This window comes from Panicum hallii, chromosome 9, assembly GCF_002211085.1.
Source record: "Panicum hallii strain FIL2 chromosome 9, PHallii_v3.1, whole genome shotgun sequence".
Taxonomy (NCBI): domain Eukaryota; kingdom Viridiplantae; phylum Streptophyta; class Magnoliopsida; order Poales; family Poaceae; genus Panicum; species Panicum hallii.
In genome coordinates, this window is record NC_038050.1 from 52,536,279 (window position 1) to 52,553,575 (window position 17,297).

The 17,297-nt window shown below is 46.2% G+C and overlaps 1 protein-coding gene across 1 annotated transcript; it reads left to right on the forward strand.

Annotated features, from left to right (window-relative positions):
• The first annotated feature begins 12,211 nt into the window (after positions 1-12,211).
• Positions 12,212-14,734, forward strand: LOC112877651 (pentatricopeptide repeat-containing protein At4g18520, chloroplastic). Its single transcript, XM_025941998.1, has one exon. It carries the CDS (start codon positions 12,450-12,452, stop codon positions 14,304-14,306), a length of 1,857 nt encoding a protein of 618 aa, XP_025797783.1. The 5' UTR covers positions 12,212-12,449; the 3' UTR covers positions 14,307-14,734.
• Positions 14,735-17,297: the final 2,563 nt, after the last annotated feature.

Below are 17,297 nucleotides of genomic sequence, written 5' to 3' on the forward strand. Positions count from 1 at the left end.
GTGCGGCTGCAACATACTCCGCTTCGGCCGTGGAAAGAGCTACGGAATTTTGTTTCTTGGATGCCCATGATACAAGGGATTTACCCAAAAATTGGCAAGTCCCGGATGTGCTTTTCCTATCAATTTTGCATCCGGCATAATCCGCATCGGAATAGCCAACTAGTTTGAAATTTGAGCCTTTTGGATACCAAAGACCTAGATGGGATGTATGAACTAAATATCTCATGATTCTTTTAACAGCTCTTAAATGGCATTCCTTAGGGTTTGATTGAAATCTTGCACATAAACAAACGCTAAGCATAATATCGGGCCTAGATGCACAAAGATAAAGTAGTGAGCCAATCATGGATCGATATACCTTTTGATCCACGGATTTACCTCCAATGTCAAGATCAAGGTGTCCATTTGTGCCCATGGGGGTCTTGATTGGCTTTGCATGCTCCATGTTAAACTTCTTGAGTATGTCATGTGTGTACTTGGTTTGGCATAGGAATGTCCCTTCCTTGAGTTGCTTGACTTGAAATCCTAGGAAGAAGTTCAACTCTCCCATCATAGACATCTCAAATCGCTTGACCATTGTTTGACTAAACTCATCACAACAAGCTTTGTTAGTAGAACCAAATATAATATCATCGACATATATTTGGCAAACAAATAAATCATTACCAACTTTTCTAGTGAATAAAGTAGAGTCGGCTTTACCAATTTTAAAACCATTTTCAATGAGAAAATCCCTAAGGCATTCATACCATGCTCTAGGAGCTTGCTTAAGCCCATAGAGCGCCTTATGGAGTTTGTAAACATGGTTAGGATACGCTTCTTCCTCAAACCCCGGTGGTTGCTCTACATATACCTCTTCCTTGATTGGGCCATTCAAGAATGCACTTTTGACATCCATTTGATAGAGCTTAAAATTATGGTGAGTAGCATAGGCAACAAGAATACGAATTGACTCAAGCCTAGCTACGGGAGCAAAAGTTTGATCAAAATCCAAACCTTCAACTTGTGAGTAACCTTTTGCCACAAGTCGTGCTTTATTTCTTGTCACCACACCATTTTCATCTTGTTTGTTGCGGAACACCCATTTGGTTCCAACAACATTTTGCTTGGGTCGCTCCACCAATGACCACACTTCATTTCTTTTGAAGTTGTTGAGTTCCTCTTGCATGGCCATTACCCAATCCGCATCTTGTAGAGCATCTTCCACCTTAAGAGGTTCAAGAAAAGAAACAAAGGAGTAATGCTCACAAAAAGTAGCAATACGAGAACGAGTAGTTACTCCCCTTTTAATGTCACCAAGAATGTTGTCCACGGGGTGATCCCGTTGAACACTTTGGTGCACTCTAGGATGTGGCACTTGATTTCTTGACTCCTCTTGTTCGTCATCCTTTTCTTCTTCATCTTGTTCAACACCTCCCCCTTGATCATTGCCATCTTCTTGATCATCATCTTGAGTTGGAGGAGATGCCTTGGTTGAAGATTGTTGTCCTTGATCCTTGCTTGACTCTTGAGGACGTACATCTCCAATTGACATGTTCCTTAAGGCTTCAATTGGAGCTTCTTCATCATCTAGTTCATCAAGATCAACTTGCTCTCCTTGAGAGCCATTAGTCTCATCAAACACCACATCACATGAGGTTTCAACACATCCGGAGATTTTGTTGAATACTCGATATGCACGTGAGTTTGAATCATAACCAAGTAAAAAACCTTCCATAGCTTTAGGAGCAAACTTTGAACTCTTAGCTTTCTTGTTGAGAATATAACATTTGCTCCCAAAAACTCTAAAGTATGAAACATTAGGTTTGTTACCGGTGAGAAGCTCATAGGGAGTTTTCTTTAGTAGACGATGAAGATATAGTCGGTTGATGGCATGACAAGCGGTGTTGACCGCTTCCGCCCAAAACCGGTCGGAAGTCTTGTACTCATCAAGCATTGTCCTTGCCATCTCAATGAGCGTGCGGTTCTTCCTCTCTGCTACCCCATTTTGTTGAGGTGCATAGGGAGCGGAGAACTCATGCTTGATTCCTTCTTCATCCAAGAAGTCATCTACTTGAGTGTTCTTGAACTCACTCCCGTTGTCGCTTCTAATCTTCTTGATTCTTAAGTTGAACTCGTTTTGAGCTCTTCTCAAGAACTTCTTGAGAACTCCTTGTGTTTCACTCTTATCATGCAAAAAGAATACCCAAGTGAAACGTGTATAATCATCAACAATGACTAAACCATATTTGTTACCGCCGATACTTATGTAGGCAATAGGGCCAAACAAGTCCATGTGAAGTAGTTCCAATGGTCTAATTGTTGTCATGATGTTCTTGGTGGGATGGCTTGACCCAACTTGCTTTCCCGCTTGACATGCTCCACAAGGCCTATCTTTCTCAAACACAACGTTGGTTAGTCCAATGACATGATCACCTTTTAGGAGCTTGTGAAGATTTTTCATACCAACATGGGCTAGGCGGCGGTGCCACAGCCAACCCATGTTGGACTTTGTGATTAAGCATGTATCAAGTTGAGCTTTATCTTTAGTGAAGTCCACTACATAAAGCTTTCCCTTTAATATACCCTTAAACGCAATTGAACCATCACTTCTCCTAGAGACGACCACACCCTCATCATTAAAAATACAATTATAGCCCATGTTGCAAAGTTGTGATACGGATAATAAGTTGTAGTCCAAGGTTTCAACAAGAAAAACTTTTGAAATGAAGTGCTCGGAAGATATAGCAATGTTACCGAAACCTAATACTCTTCCTTGGCTATTGTCACCAAAAGAAATTAAGTCGGTTGGATCGTCATTCTCTTCATAAGTTGAAAACATGCTTCTTTCTCCGGTCATGTGGTTTGTGCATCCACTATCAATGATCCACTTCGATCCACCGGAGGCATAGCCCTGCAAAACAAATTTAGGCTTTGTTTTTAGGTACCCAAACTTGCTTGGGTCCTCTTACATTAGTCACAAGTGATTTGGGCACCCACACACAAGTCTTTGGACTCTTGTGGTGTGGCCCAACATATTTAGCAAACACTCTTCCAAACTTGTTTCTCATAATCACATAAGATGCATTAAAGTCATAAAAATGATTAGTAGGAAGCTTTGATGCATTGGAAGAAGTGGGGAGAAAGGTCAAAAATCTGCCACCCGAGGGTTCCTGGCGGACCGTCCGCTGGGTCCTGGCGGACTGTCCGCCAGGCCTGGCGGACAGTCCGCCAGGCACTCTCGGGTGCCCAGTACCGGAAGCAATTTTCCTATTTGTTGCTTCCCTTACAAACTTAGGGAACTCATGCCCATTGATCTTGATTCTTGCGTTATGCTTTTCAAAATGTTGAAAACCAATACCATCCTTGATGTTGGGGCGTCTTGAGTTCAAGTATGCACCTCTTGCATATTTGAGTTTTTCCTCCTCAAGATCCTTCTTCTTTTGTTGTGCCTCACCTTCTAAGGATGTGATCTTAACTTTCAAGCTTTCAATCAACTTTACATTAGTAGCACAAGCATCAACATCAATATCCTTGCATCTAATGCATGATTGTGCTATGGAGAGACTAATTGATGAGTCATGTTGAGATGTTGAGGCATTGGACAAGAGAGTGTCAAATTGCAATTCAAGGCTTTTGTTTAAGCAAATAAGTTCATCTTGAAGTGCAACATTTGCACTCTTAAGACTAGTGTTAGTCTCCTTGCTTTCCACAAGTTTCTTGTCCAAGGCCTTACATTTTTCTTCTTGCTTAGTTATGATCTCCTTGAGTTCAAGGTTTCTCTTCTTTTCAAGAATGAGCAAGTCCTCTTGTTTATCAAGGAGATCATTCTTCTCATTTAGTTCTTCTATGAGTTCATTAAACTTAGCAATAGCATTTTTATCTAAATTCTTGAACATGGCAGCCATATCAATATCATTATCATCTTCATTAGAGCTACTAGATGTACTTTCATCATCACTAGTAGTATATTTAGGAGAAGAGCATGGGATGGCTTTTACCTTTCTTTTACCTCCCCTTGCCATAAGACAAGTGTGAGTGATATTTTTCCTTTGCTTGAGGTTGGGGAAGAGAGAAGTCTTGTTAAAGGCAAGTGTGGCCGCTTCTTCTTCATCCGAGTTGGAGCTCTCATCATCGGAGTCCCACTCCTTGCCAAGATGTGCTTCACCACTTTGTTTCTTCTTGAAAAACTTCTTGTCCTTGGTGAAGTACTTCTTCTCCTTGTTGTCCTTCCTCTTCTCTTCCTTGTCCTCTTCCTTTTCATATGGGCAATTTGCAATGAAGTGCCCACTCTTGCCACAATTATAGCAATTTCTTTTTGTCCTTCTTTTGGAGCTCTCATGCCCCTTGTTGCCCTTGTAGTTGTGGTTTCTCATCAATTTGCTGAAATTCTTCATGAGAAGAGCCATGTCATCATCATCAAGACTTGAACTATCGCTATCATTGTCACTTGATGAGGATTCTTGCACTACTTTCTTGCTCTTCTCCTTCTTGTTTGCCTTGAGGGCAATGTCTTGCCCTTTTGAGGTTGAGGTTCCCTTGGACAAGCTCTTTACATACTTAGCTTCACTTTCCATCATCTCATGGTTGATGATCTTGCCAAGTACTTCTTCCGGTGTCATCTTCTTGTAGTTGGAGCTTTCCCTTATCAAGGTACATAAGGTTATGTTCCTTACCGAGAAGGCCCTAATCATCCTCTTGACCACTTCATGGTCGGTCCACTTCTTGCTTCCAAGATTCCTCACTTGATTGATCATCTTCTTGAGCCTTGTGTACATCTCTTGGGGAGTTTCATCATCCAAGATGGCAAACCTCCCAAGTTCTCCTTCAAGCATCTCAATTCTTGCTTTCCGAATGGTCTTGGTGCCTTCATGTGCCACTTTGAGAGTATCCCATATCTCTTTTGCACTTTGCAATCCATCCACTTTATCAAATTCCTCTCTACTCAAGGATGAGAGGAGGATGGTTGCGGCTTGAGCATTGCGGTGGAATAATTGTTGCATGGTTGGTCCAAAACTTTCATCATCGCTATCCGGTTGCTCAATACCTACACAAACAATCTCCCAAAGACTAGGGTGAAGAGAAAACAAGTGCCATCTCATGTTAGTCCTCCATTGGGAGTAGTTAGTTCCATCAAAGTGTGGGGGTTTTCCAAGAGAAACGGAAAGAAAATTGTTGTTGGAACTCATGTTATCATAATTGAAAGGAGTGCGAGAGTAGTTAGAAGTAACCGATTTCTTCTTCTTCCTTCTCTTGATGTAGATGGACCCTTCATCACTACTTGATGTTGAGGATGAGGATGACTCAAACACTATCCTCTTGCTTTTGCTTTTGCTCTTACTCTTTTTCTTGTGATCTCCACTCTTCTTGGAGCAATCGGATACATCAAGCTTGGCGTTGTCATCTTCCTTGTGCATCTCACCTTCTTTGCCCTTGTTCTTCTCAAGACTCTTGTGTGAATCTTCTCCGGCCATGATCTCCTCGAGTTGTTAGACTCAAATTTGAGGAACCACGCTCTGATACCACTTGAAAGTACGCCTAGAGGGGGGGTGAATAGGCGATCGTTGCTTAAAACCTGCACACAAGAATTCAGTCCGAGGCTGCCTGGCGGACCGTCCGCTGGGACTGTCCGCTGGGCACTTCCAATGTCCGCTGGGACGTCTCGGGTAAGAAATGTAACCGATTGAAAACTAAAACTTGTATACAAAATCTATTTGAATAGAAATGCTCTAATACAAGTTAGGAACACTAAATGCGGAAGCAATCTAGCACAAGATAGGTATACAAGTAGATCGGGCAAGAATACTACACGGAGGTACAAAAAGCAAGTATAACAAATGTGCAAGAGATGATGTGATGTAATCAAACACAAGAGACACAAGATTTTTCACCCGAGGTTCGAATCCACTCAAGGATTCTACGTCCCCGTTGAGGAGTCCACAAAGGACCGGGTTTCTCTCAACCCTTTCCTCTCTCAAGCAACCACAAAGGTCAAACTTGAGCTTTTCACTAGCAACAAGGGTAATACAAACTTCTCAATCCAACCACACCACGAGTTGGTTGTTCTTGAGCACCTCTAACCGTCTAGGAGCCAAGCTCCAAGAGTAATAGATGTGGAAAGCGATGGAGAATGCCAAGAGATGCCCAAGAGAGGTGAATCTCTTGGGAAAGCTTGAATCTTGCTTGGATCTTGCTCAAACCCAACCCTAGACCAAGGATTTGGAGTGGAGAAGCTAGGGTTTTACTTTGGGGAGCTTTGGAGTGCTTAGAATGTGCTTGAGGCTCAGCTTATGCAATTTTGACCGGTGGTTTTTCGTTGGGGGTCGAAGGGGTATATATAGAGCCTCACTAAAAACTAGCCGTTAGGCTGTTTTTTAGTGTCCTGGCGGACTGTCCGCCAGGCCTGGCGGACTGTCCGCCAGGACCACTCGGGTTTGCATTTTTCTGTTCAAGGCATGGGTTCCGGATTTGGTTTATTTGTGTTCTACCACATACTTTCCACATCCCCCTTGATAGTACGGTATACCTAGACTCAAGAAAATATAAAACAAAGAATTATCTTCGCTTGAACCACATTTCTTGAACCGGTACCATTCTCCAATTTTAACGAATCGTCGGAATTGGTTCTTCTTCTTTTCTCCTTTTTGGTTTCTTTGACCCCTGCTCATTATTCTCAATTGAAACATTAGATACACATTTAGGTTGTTATAAATCACCAAAATAGGTCATTAGGCCTAGATGCACTTTCAGCCGCGCCCCCCCCCCCGCCGCTGTGCCGCTGCCACGCCCCGCCTTGCCGCCCGCGCCGCCCCTGTGCTGCGCAGTGCCAGCCCGCCCCCCCCCCCACGTGCACGCCCGGCCTCGCCGCACCCCCGCCGCAAGCCACGGGCGCCATTAATGGCCGCCCGTGGAGCCGCTCCACCGGCCACCCCTCCCCCTACCGCCGGCCGCCTATAAATAGGCCCGGCCGCAGCCCCCCTGCTCCCCACAAGCTGCGCCGCCCCTGCCTACCTCCTCTCCCGCGCCCAGACCGCCGCCACCCGAGCTGCACGGCCGCCGCCGCCTGCCCCACGCCGGCCCGCCGCTACGCGCCGCCCCCGCCCAAGGAGAGGGTAGGAACGGGATCCCCTCGCTCCCCTCTCCCTTTTCCCCCATGTGCCCGAGCCGCCCGAGCCCCTAGGCCGCCGGATTTGGGGCCGGCCCGAGCTCCCCCTCCCTCCTCTGTTCCACGGGTGAGGGGAGGAAGAAGAAGGGGCAATTTTGCCCTTAGCCCCCCCCCCTCCTTTCCATTTAGTTAAGAGCCCCTCCACCCTTGTATGCATTGCAGAAAAGCCCCTGTTATTTTATTTCTTTCAAACTAAGTCCCCCCCCACTATGTAATTTTATTTCCAAATAGGCCCCTCACACTTTTCACTGCCCCCCCTAATATTTCTAGAATTTACAAATAGGTCCACACTCTTTCCGGATATTTACGAACAAGCCCTCGAACCCCTGTTTAACCACTGAAACCATCTTTGGCTCGTCATTTTATGTGCGAAACAACCTCCGATTGATTCGAAACTTTACCACACCCTTTCTAGTATAGTTTTAGCCATGCCATTAAGAAACCACCTAGAGATACCACCCCTAACTCCGTAACTAAATTATTTCCGATTCAAGCCTATCGGTAAAAGCTTTTAGTTCTTTCGCTTGATTGTGTGTCTGTTTGTTTGCGTCGTAGGACACGGAGTGAACGACGAGGTTCCCGACCGTGACCAAGCAACTGAGGACCAGTACTGCGACCCCGAACCCGAAGGACAGTGCTTCGATCAGGACTTCCCGCAAGGGTTTGACGATGGCAAGTTCAATTCCACCCTTTGATGCATGTTTCTGTCCTAGTTTTTATAAACACAACCCAGTGGCCTGATTTATAAAATTGCATGGTTTTGCGTGCTGAAAACATGGTAGGATAGCCACCCTTGTTTGAGATAACCCTACCTTGACCACCTGATTTTATAAAGAAAATGTGTGTGTGTGGGAAGGGATACAATGTGGTTTTGAAAGACGAGTTAGACGGGATGGATGGCATTTCTGTGTGAATTGCCGTTGGTGTGCTCGTACCTGTGTGGTTGAGCGAGGGAGGGAGATATCCATCCTGTCACCTCTAAGGACCGAGTTGATGTGACATCTCACCTAGCTTCTTGTCGTGCGAACCACTTGACCGTTGTATGGGCAACGGCTTAGCATAAATCCCACTAGTTAGCTTGATAGCTATCAGGAGAGCTGAGAGCAACGGGTGATCAAGGAGACGGGATAAGCTCTGTGTGACTTATGCCCCGGTTAAACCTCGGAGATAGGTCGAATGACCCCTTGATGGATCCCGTGATGGCTAGTCAGATCTAGCTAAGGTGGGTAATGGCTTTGATGGGATCTGCACCGGCACTAAGGTGTTCGTGCTGTGGTACCCCACCTGTGGGTAAAGTTGCACACCTCTGCAGAGTTAAAACCTATTCGAATAGCCGTGCCCACGGTATTGGGCAAGTTATGGTGTGGTCACATAACTAGTGATTCTCTCTGGGAATGAATGGGCTGGCGTGAGTTGTTTGGAAAGTGTCCGGCAGTTGTGCCGTGTGCTACGGCGGACGGGGAGTCCGGTAGCAGATTTAAACTTGGATCCTGTGTGGATCAACACTGTGTGCTCCTTGGTATTGGGAAACTTGTTTTGAAAATGTTTTCAAAATGAACCCCTGCATATAACCGAGTTTTTCCGCAAATAAACCCTAACCGTACCCTTGGATTGTCCTTTGCATTAATCTCTGTTATACCCCCCTCCGTGGGTGTGATTGGACTTGCTGAGTACGTTCGTACTCACCCCATTCCTATTTTTTTTTACAGTGGAAGACCCAGATTACGTCCCCGAAGACAACGAGTAGGGTTTCGTCCTGCACCCAGTCTTGCCTGTGGCCACCGTTGGATTCCGCATGGCGCAAGACTCTGATGATTCTCTTTTCGTAGCTAGTGTAGTAGTGTGGGTTCTGGTTGTAATCCTCGCGATAGTGGCGCTTCACTGCCCATTACCGCGTAGAGTTGTACGGTGATGTACCATCTGATGTAATAAAAGTGTTATCAGCCTCCTGGGACTGATAAATTGACACTTTTAAGTCTTCCCTGATGGGGGGGACGCTTCACTGGCTGACAAAGGCGAACCTAGTGTTCGATATTCTCGTCGAGCCGTACTGCGTCGAGCGTGTGATGAGGCAGTTCGGGCGACGACAGCACTTTCCTCTCCTACCTCGAGCGTTCCAGGCCGTGCCACGCAACGTACACGAGTAAGTTTGAGATAACTCGTTTTGTATTAATTATATATTCGTTATCATTAAGCAATGTTGTCTTTCAAATATTTGCAACAGATATTCGCGCAGGGGATATCATGCCAACGAGATCAACTGGGTCGTCAAGATGCAGGAGTACGTAGAAGGATGGCTTGACGCACGTGACGATGTGTGGGACGAGGGGCAGCCACACACGGAGGCGTCATACGCCGCATACCTCCGCTAGTACCTCCTTCGCACGCGTCCGTACGTCACTCTTTCACGTATTGATGACGCGGAGCATCAGCACCAGCCGACCATCTCGGACACGTATCCCTCGTACCGTGATCAGGAGAAGCGTGGCACGGTACGTCTTTCGCAACTTGAATTATTAAATCTTTTTTTATAAAAGATCGATAACAATATTACTCTGCATCCCATTACGTATGCAGATTGATCTGATCAACTTCGCGGAGGTCGAAGCTACATCTCAGATCACGTTGCTTGAACGTGGAGTACGTGTACCGGAGGCACAGTACAAGGACAGCTTGCGTAAGATTCAAGACAATTTGACGCGAGCGTTACGTGCACTGACATGTCGCGGCAGAGACGACGTGGGGGCCTCCAGTACATCTCATGCGTCCGCCCACGTGTACACAGCTGGCCCGTCGACCTCTGCAGCACCGCACGCAGCGTCCAGCGGTACTACCGCTAGTTCAAACTGTAAATCCTTTATAATTGCCATTTCGATCACATTTGATTTACACGACTAATTTCGTTTCTTTTTATAGTCATGCACTCGACGGCAATGGGACCTCCTCCTGCAAGAATGGAGCCTTAGACGTTTGGTGCCTATGCTCCAGGAACGTCTCTCCCGTCACGTTCGATGCCAGCTGCACCAGCTGCACCGTACTCTCAGAGCTATGCTCAGCATGCATGGTCGACGGGAGCTCCTGCATACGGTGGTCCATTCGGTGTGCCGGACTGGGACGACTGGGAGGGCGGCTCCGCCACTTGGTCCGAGCTGGTGGGCGGCGGCGCCGAGCCTGACATCATTGGTCCATCCCAGACGTATGACGCTCCAGGTGCACAGTCCTAGGATGACCCGTTCACGCCTGCACCTCCTTCGTCTCGTCCTCACCGTGCTCCAGATGCATTTACGTACTCGGAGGACCACATACGCCGACGGGCTAGAACTAGGGGGAGGACCAAGAGAGCGCGAGGTCCGGGACATGCAGGGTAGATACTCCTGATTCGGTGGATTTTTTATATTTAAACTGTTTTTGTATGATACTATTTTCTTTTTAATTGGTTGATCTATCGTACTATCGTAATATTTGGATTCTACGTCGCAAAACGTTATCGTTTAACCATCTTCATACGAGTTTTAGATAGAGTAATCTTCTTCGTAAAATTAAATTTAATTTTTTATGTATACAAAAGAGCATGGCGAATCAATATTGTATTTGAAAATAGTCCGAATTTCAAATAGATTGTAAATCATAAATTCCAACAAAAAATAATAAAAAAATAAACAGCCAACATCCGGCCCACTGGCCGGGCGGGATGCCGCACGCCTCCCGCCCACTGGGCGGGCGGGATGCTTCCCGCCCTCTGACCGGGCGGGATCCCTGCCTCAGGGACCTCTTCGCGAATAAGAAACTTTCTTATTCGCGAAGGGGCCCTCGGGAGGGGCCTGCAAAAATTTTTTGGAACATCCCGCCCTCTGGATGGGCGGGATGTCCCCGGCCCCACGCCTCCCGCCCAATCAACGGACGGGAGGCACCCATTTTTCAAATTATTCTGGCACCCTTTTTAGAATTTTAATTTTTTTAACCTTTTTAAAAAAAACTCAAAAAAATGCAGCGCAGTGGGTCTCGTCGGCTCCTGAGGAGTAGAGTAGCTAGTGGGCTGCTGGGCCTGTCGTCGATAGCACAGCATATTGCTTGGGTGGGTATTCATTGGCGACGGATAGCAACCAGCCCACCAGTCCATGCCGCCATTGGAGGGGGAGGAGATCCAAGAAAAGAGAGAGATGGGGAAGAGCCCCACTAAATTCCAAACCTGCATCCGCCATATGTTGCAAAGTGATTTTTTTTCCAGTTTTCTTTTCCTTAATTTTTATTTTCGCTGCACGTGAGAGCAGACCCATCTTCTTTTTACCCAGCTCCTTTTGGTCTCTTACATTCTTCTTTTTGCGTGCAGTTGTGTGGTCTTTTTCTAACATAGATTTAGGAGAAGGCTGCATTACTATGCTGACTGTATTGTAATTTATGAATGGTACAATCTCAAGACTCTTGACACAAAACTCCTGTTGTGGAGACGTTTTACTGAACTATGAACTCGTGCTTACGTGGTTTGATGTTCGTGAAATCAATTATCGGCTCATGATTGTTATCCATTTGGCCCCAGTACTTGACGGTCTTCGTTTCTGACATCACGATACCAGTTATGTATCTGGCTTTCCTGATTTTGATGTTTAATTTTGGAAAGACATACAAAAGTGGAAGTGCTTAGGGTTTTTCTGAACGGTTTTGATCATTTTCATACCTAAGATCTTATTCAGTTAATCCGTTTTCCAGGAGAATTGAGAGGATTAATTCCTCTACGATGGTGTTAAGTGATGCCAAATTCTCAGCTTTTGAAATGGAATAATTTGGCATGTCAAATTTTCTTTTGTTCTCTCTTGTTCATGCAAGTGCATGTTGCATCGAGTTATGCTAGGTTAAGGTCAACTAAATTTGTTGTTTGGTTAGCGTCAGCTACATAGGTTATTTAAACAAATGCGGCCCATTTTGAAATCCTTTTCATTCAGTTGTGGCCGCAGTATGACATGTGGGGCCACATCCTAAATTTTATATCAAATATAAGAACGAAACAAAATTGAAAATGGAGCCTTAAACCCTGGACATGTGGAAGTGTGACCACTTACCCAAAAAAAATCTGAACTCTCCCCACAAAATCAAAACCAGCTCACCCACTCAGCCTCCCATCCGCACCGCCTCGCCTCGCCGGCAGCCGCCGCCGCCGCCGGCCACCTCCTCTCCGCGGTGGCACCAGCACCCGCCTCTTCCTCTGCCTCGCCGCCCCTGCTGCCTCCGGCTTGTTCGCGCCTTCGCTCTGCTCTTGCCTCTTCTCCCTCCGAGTCGACGCGCTCCCCGGAACGGGGAAGGAACCCAGATGCTACTCTGCTGCTCTCCATTTTGCCCTCGAATCCAGACCTGCCCTCCGCCCCCGCCACTTCACCCGAGCAGCTTGCCTCTAATCGTGCTCAGCTCCGGCGAGAAGGGGAGGAGCAAGAAGAGCAAGTTCCACCCCGTCAGAGCGCAAGCTTTCAAGTCCAAGAACCAATCTTTGCCCACCCAATCCCACCGGGCCGATGGCCACGGGGACCCTACGGATGAAGACCCGAGAGGGGATTTTCCGGGGTCGGCTGCGCCCTCGCTGCCGGACGCTGAGGCGGTCGCGTTCTGGCTGCGTTCCTGCCGGAGCGCAGCCGGTGTCCGCAGAGTGCACGCGGTTGCTCTGCGGTCGCTCGACAGCCTTGGAGTGTTCGTGTCCAACAATCTGATCAGCGGTTACTTGACGTTCGATGAGGTTGCAGATGCGAGGATGGTGTTCGACCAAATGCCCGAGAAGAGCGTCGTGTCGTGGACTGCGATGATGAACGGGTATCGGAAGCTTGGCCGCCACGGTGAGGTTGTGAGGCTGTTCTTGGGTATGCTGGCCACAGGAATGCAAGGTAACAGCTTGACTTTTGTTTGCCTGTTGAAATTTTGTGGGGAGCGGTGCGATGCTAAGATGGGGCGACAGGTGCACTGTTGTGTTGTGAAGGGTGGGTGGAGCAATGTGATAGTGGACAGTGCGGTCGCGCACTTCTATGCTCAATGTGGAGATGTTGCCGCTGCTTCAACAGTGTTTGAGAGGATGGCCTCCCGTGATGTTGTCTCATGGACAACGATGATCACGGCTTATGTGCAGCATGGGCATGGGGACAAAGCTCTTCAGATGTTCCCAACCATGGTGGCCGAGGGATTTCGCCCCAATGAGTTCACTGTGTGTAGCGTCCTCAAGGCTTGTGCGGAAGAGAAGGCTCTAAGATTTGGGAAGCAGTTGCATGGTGCAGTGGTGAAGAAGCTATACAAATATGATATCCATGTTGGGAGTGCTCTTGTTACTATGTATACCAGATGTGGTGAGGTATTTGATGCTCAGGCGGTGTTTGATAAGATGCCAAGAAGAAACACAATTACATGGACTTCAATGATCTCTGGATATGCGCAAAGTGGCTTCGGTGAAGAAGCTGTCTTGCTGTTCCGAAAGATGAAGATGCGCAGAGTATTTGTTAACAACCTCACCATTGTCGGTCTCCTAAGTGCTTGTGGATCTATGAAGTCAATACATCTTGGAAAGGAACTGCATGCGCAGATAATAAAGAACCGTATGGAAGATAATCTACAAATTGGGAGTACACTTGTTTGGTTGTACTCCAAATGTGGGGGGCACACATATGCTGCAAGAATTCTAGAAGCAATGCCTGATCGCGATGCTGTTGCATGGACAGCTATGATTTCAGGTTACAACAATCTTGGCCATAATGTTGAAGCGCTTAAATCATTAGATGAGATGTTATGGGATGGTGTGACACCAAATAATTACACTTATTCCTCAGCTTTGAAAGCTTGTGCCAGATTGGAAGCTCTGCAAGATGGAAAGAGGATCCATGGTGTTGTTAACAAGACCCAAGCTTTCTCAAATGTGTTTGTGGGATGTTCACTTATTGATATGTATATGCGGTGTGGGGAAGTTGATGAAGCTCGAAGAGTCTTTGATGCCATGCCAGAGCACAACTTAGTAACATGGAAAGTCATGATTACAGGATTTACCCAGAATGGGCTCAGCGAAGAGGCTTTAAAATACATGTACCTAATGAAGCAAGAAGGGTATGATGTTGATGACTTTGTGCTTTCGACAGTTTTGACATCGTGTGGAGATCTTCAGTTGAAATCAGATCGCATCTCTTTTCTAGCTCAATAACTAGTTCCTTTCATGGAGTTTTAGGCTAGTTAGGGAATATCAGCAAAATGCTGGTGCAACTGTACAAAGTCAGTGGTTGGTCTCAGGATGACAAAACAAGTTTCTTTATCTGATTGTGCATTAGAAAACACGATCAGAAACCTGTCTTTCAAGGTGTGGGTATACATATGGATACTTCAAAGGAGCCTTTACTAACCATTCTCCATGGATTTCCTTACGAAGCTGTGTATACCATAATGTATGCATTTTAGCTGGTTGCAACCAAGATTAATTATTATAGTTTTCTACCCTGGGTCAATGAGAATTTTTCTACTTCTGTAGAGGGAATTTTATCATGACAATTTACGGGATGTCTGGATGGCCGAACGTTGTATGTATTTATACAATTTACCAGAATGCAAATAAAGCGAGAGAAGAATCCTGCTGAAGCTGCCTTTTTTAAGTAACACGTGATGTTCCAATGCTGTTATTTCGCTGTCCTTTTCGACATTAATTCCTTGATCACTGCAAAAAGAAAAGGTGAATCTTAATCCAATTCGTTTTCATGTCAGACATGCATGTATCTTTCAAGTCTTGAACGTTACCTATCTTGATCTTGTGTTGATTTGTTGGTCGAGTTGTTTTCCATGCACCTGCACCTGAACCTGTTCCTCTTCGTCTCGTACCCTGCTCTACTCACTGCCTACTCGACTACACTAGCATTTTGGCAGCTAGAGCTATACAGAAGTACGGAGTGCTAGCTAGGACGTATGTTCTTCATGATAATTGAAGTCAAATGGCCATGGACATTCTTCGATACCCTTGGAAGTATAACAAACAAATTAAAGAGCTGTCATAAAAAGCACCTGGAAGATTGGTTTGTGCTTGCTATTGATAGGAAAGGGGAAGATGCCTTTAAAATGACAACACAGAGTTCATCTTGCAAATCTACTACCCTCACAGGGTAGCAAAGCCACAATATTTGAAAGAGAGAAATGAAAGACTTGTAGAAATTGTTGGAGTTATGGGCTTGGCCCATTCATTCTAATCAATAAATTAAAAGAATTTAAAGCCCACTATTAAATGCTAGGAAATAGCTTAATTCCGTACCGGGAATTGAGGATGATCTCAACCGACTTAAAGGGTGGATTTCGTGTACACCACTTGTGAAGCCAGTAAGAGGAGGACGGTGAACCACGCGCGCGCTCGCTCACCTCGCCGGGCCGTGGCCGTGGCGAGGCGCGGCCGGACGGGCGGTGCGCGTGCGCGGCCGGACGTGACGTGACTTGCAGGTGCGGTGCGACATGATGTTAAAATAGAGAATTAATGTTGACAGTAATGACTGGACAATCAAGACTCTTTACGAACGTTCAGGTTCGTTAAACCTGAGGCACAATAACCGCCGCTCATCAAAGTCATTTATGACGTCCAGGTTTGTCGAACCTGAGGCACATCCACGCCTATATAAACCACCACCCCCTCCTCCCATCCTCACTCGCACAGCTCTAGCGAGAGCAGGCCTCCGGGACCTCTGCTCGCTGAAGGTCCTGCACGGGACGCGGGCAATCAGATTTTTGGGGAGCGTCTTGACGCGACTGCTCGCTCACTGAATGACTACTTCGTCTACTTCCCGACGTGACCGTTCGTGGAACGACTACTTCGTCTACTTCCCGGCGTGACCGTTCGTGGGACTGCACTGCGAACTTCTTCCTGCATCGACATAGTTCGGCTACTTCGAGCAAGGCCAGTCGAATAGCATGTCTATTCCAGTTGGTAACAGCGCAACCGGTGCCCCCGGCACTGGTCCCACCTTGGGGTACTTACTAAACCTATTATGGTTTAACTCTTTGTTCATGCTTATTAGTAAGAGTAACATGAACACATGCACATATCTTATTCACACATTATCTCTCATTTATATCATGAAATTGCTAGTAATATTTGGAATTAAAATATACCGAAAATTGCCTAGTTTTCTAACAATCCAAAAACCTGATTGTTAATAGGCTTTCGGTATCTAGCTTTGCTGCATCAATCAAACCATCACCTTTTGATGGTTCAAATTACAAACGTTGGCAAGAGCGGCTTATACTATGGTTAACACTATCGAGAGTGATCCATGTAAAAGAGGGTAAGCCTGAACAGTTCTCTCCAGAGGAAGGGAGTGCATTCGATGAGGCTGATATCCTCTTTCGAGGCTTGATCATTAGTGTTCTCGGTGAAAACCTGGTGGATTCATATATCCGGCTGCCAACTGGCAAAGCGTTGTGGAATGCTCTTGAGGCTCAATATGGAGTATCTGAAGCCGGCAGTGAGTTGTATATATGGAGCAGTTCCTTGAATATAGGATGGTCGAAGACCGTTCTGTGGTGGAACAGGCTCATGAAATACATATTCTGGCAAAAGATCTAAAAAATTGCAGCAAAGAGTCCCCATGTGTGTTACCCAATAAGTTTGTGGTCGGAGGTATAATCTCTAAGCTGCCACCTTCTTGGAGGAACTTTGCTACTTCTCTAAAACACAAGAGACAGGAGTTCACCATAGATGGACTCATAGGGACTCTTGATGTTGAGGAGAAGGCAAGAGCAAAGGACATACGTGAGAAAGGAGTTGTTGGTGCTTCTAGCGCCAATCTTGTTCAGAAGAACAACTCCCACAAGAACAAGAAAAAGCCACCGCCGAACCAACCAAAGACTAAGCAGACAACCACTTTTAAGAAGAAGAAAAATAAGGGAGCTTGCTATGTGTGCGCTAGTACGGAACACTTTGCTGCAAAGTGTCCGAACCGCAAAGGCAACGACTCCGCCAACATGGTCATTAGCGAGCCTGGAGGAACATCGGGGTACGATAATTTATTACCTACTGTTCTTTCAGTCTTTGGTTCACCCGAATGGTGGGTTGACACTGGTGCTAATATTCATGTTTGTGCTGATGCTTCTTTGTTCTCTTCTTACCAGACCGGCGGGACTTCCTCCTTGCTGATGGGGAACGGATCGCATGCGCGTGTTCTTG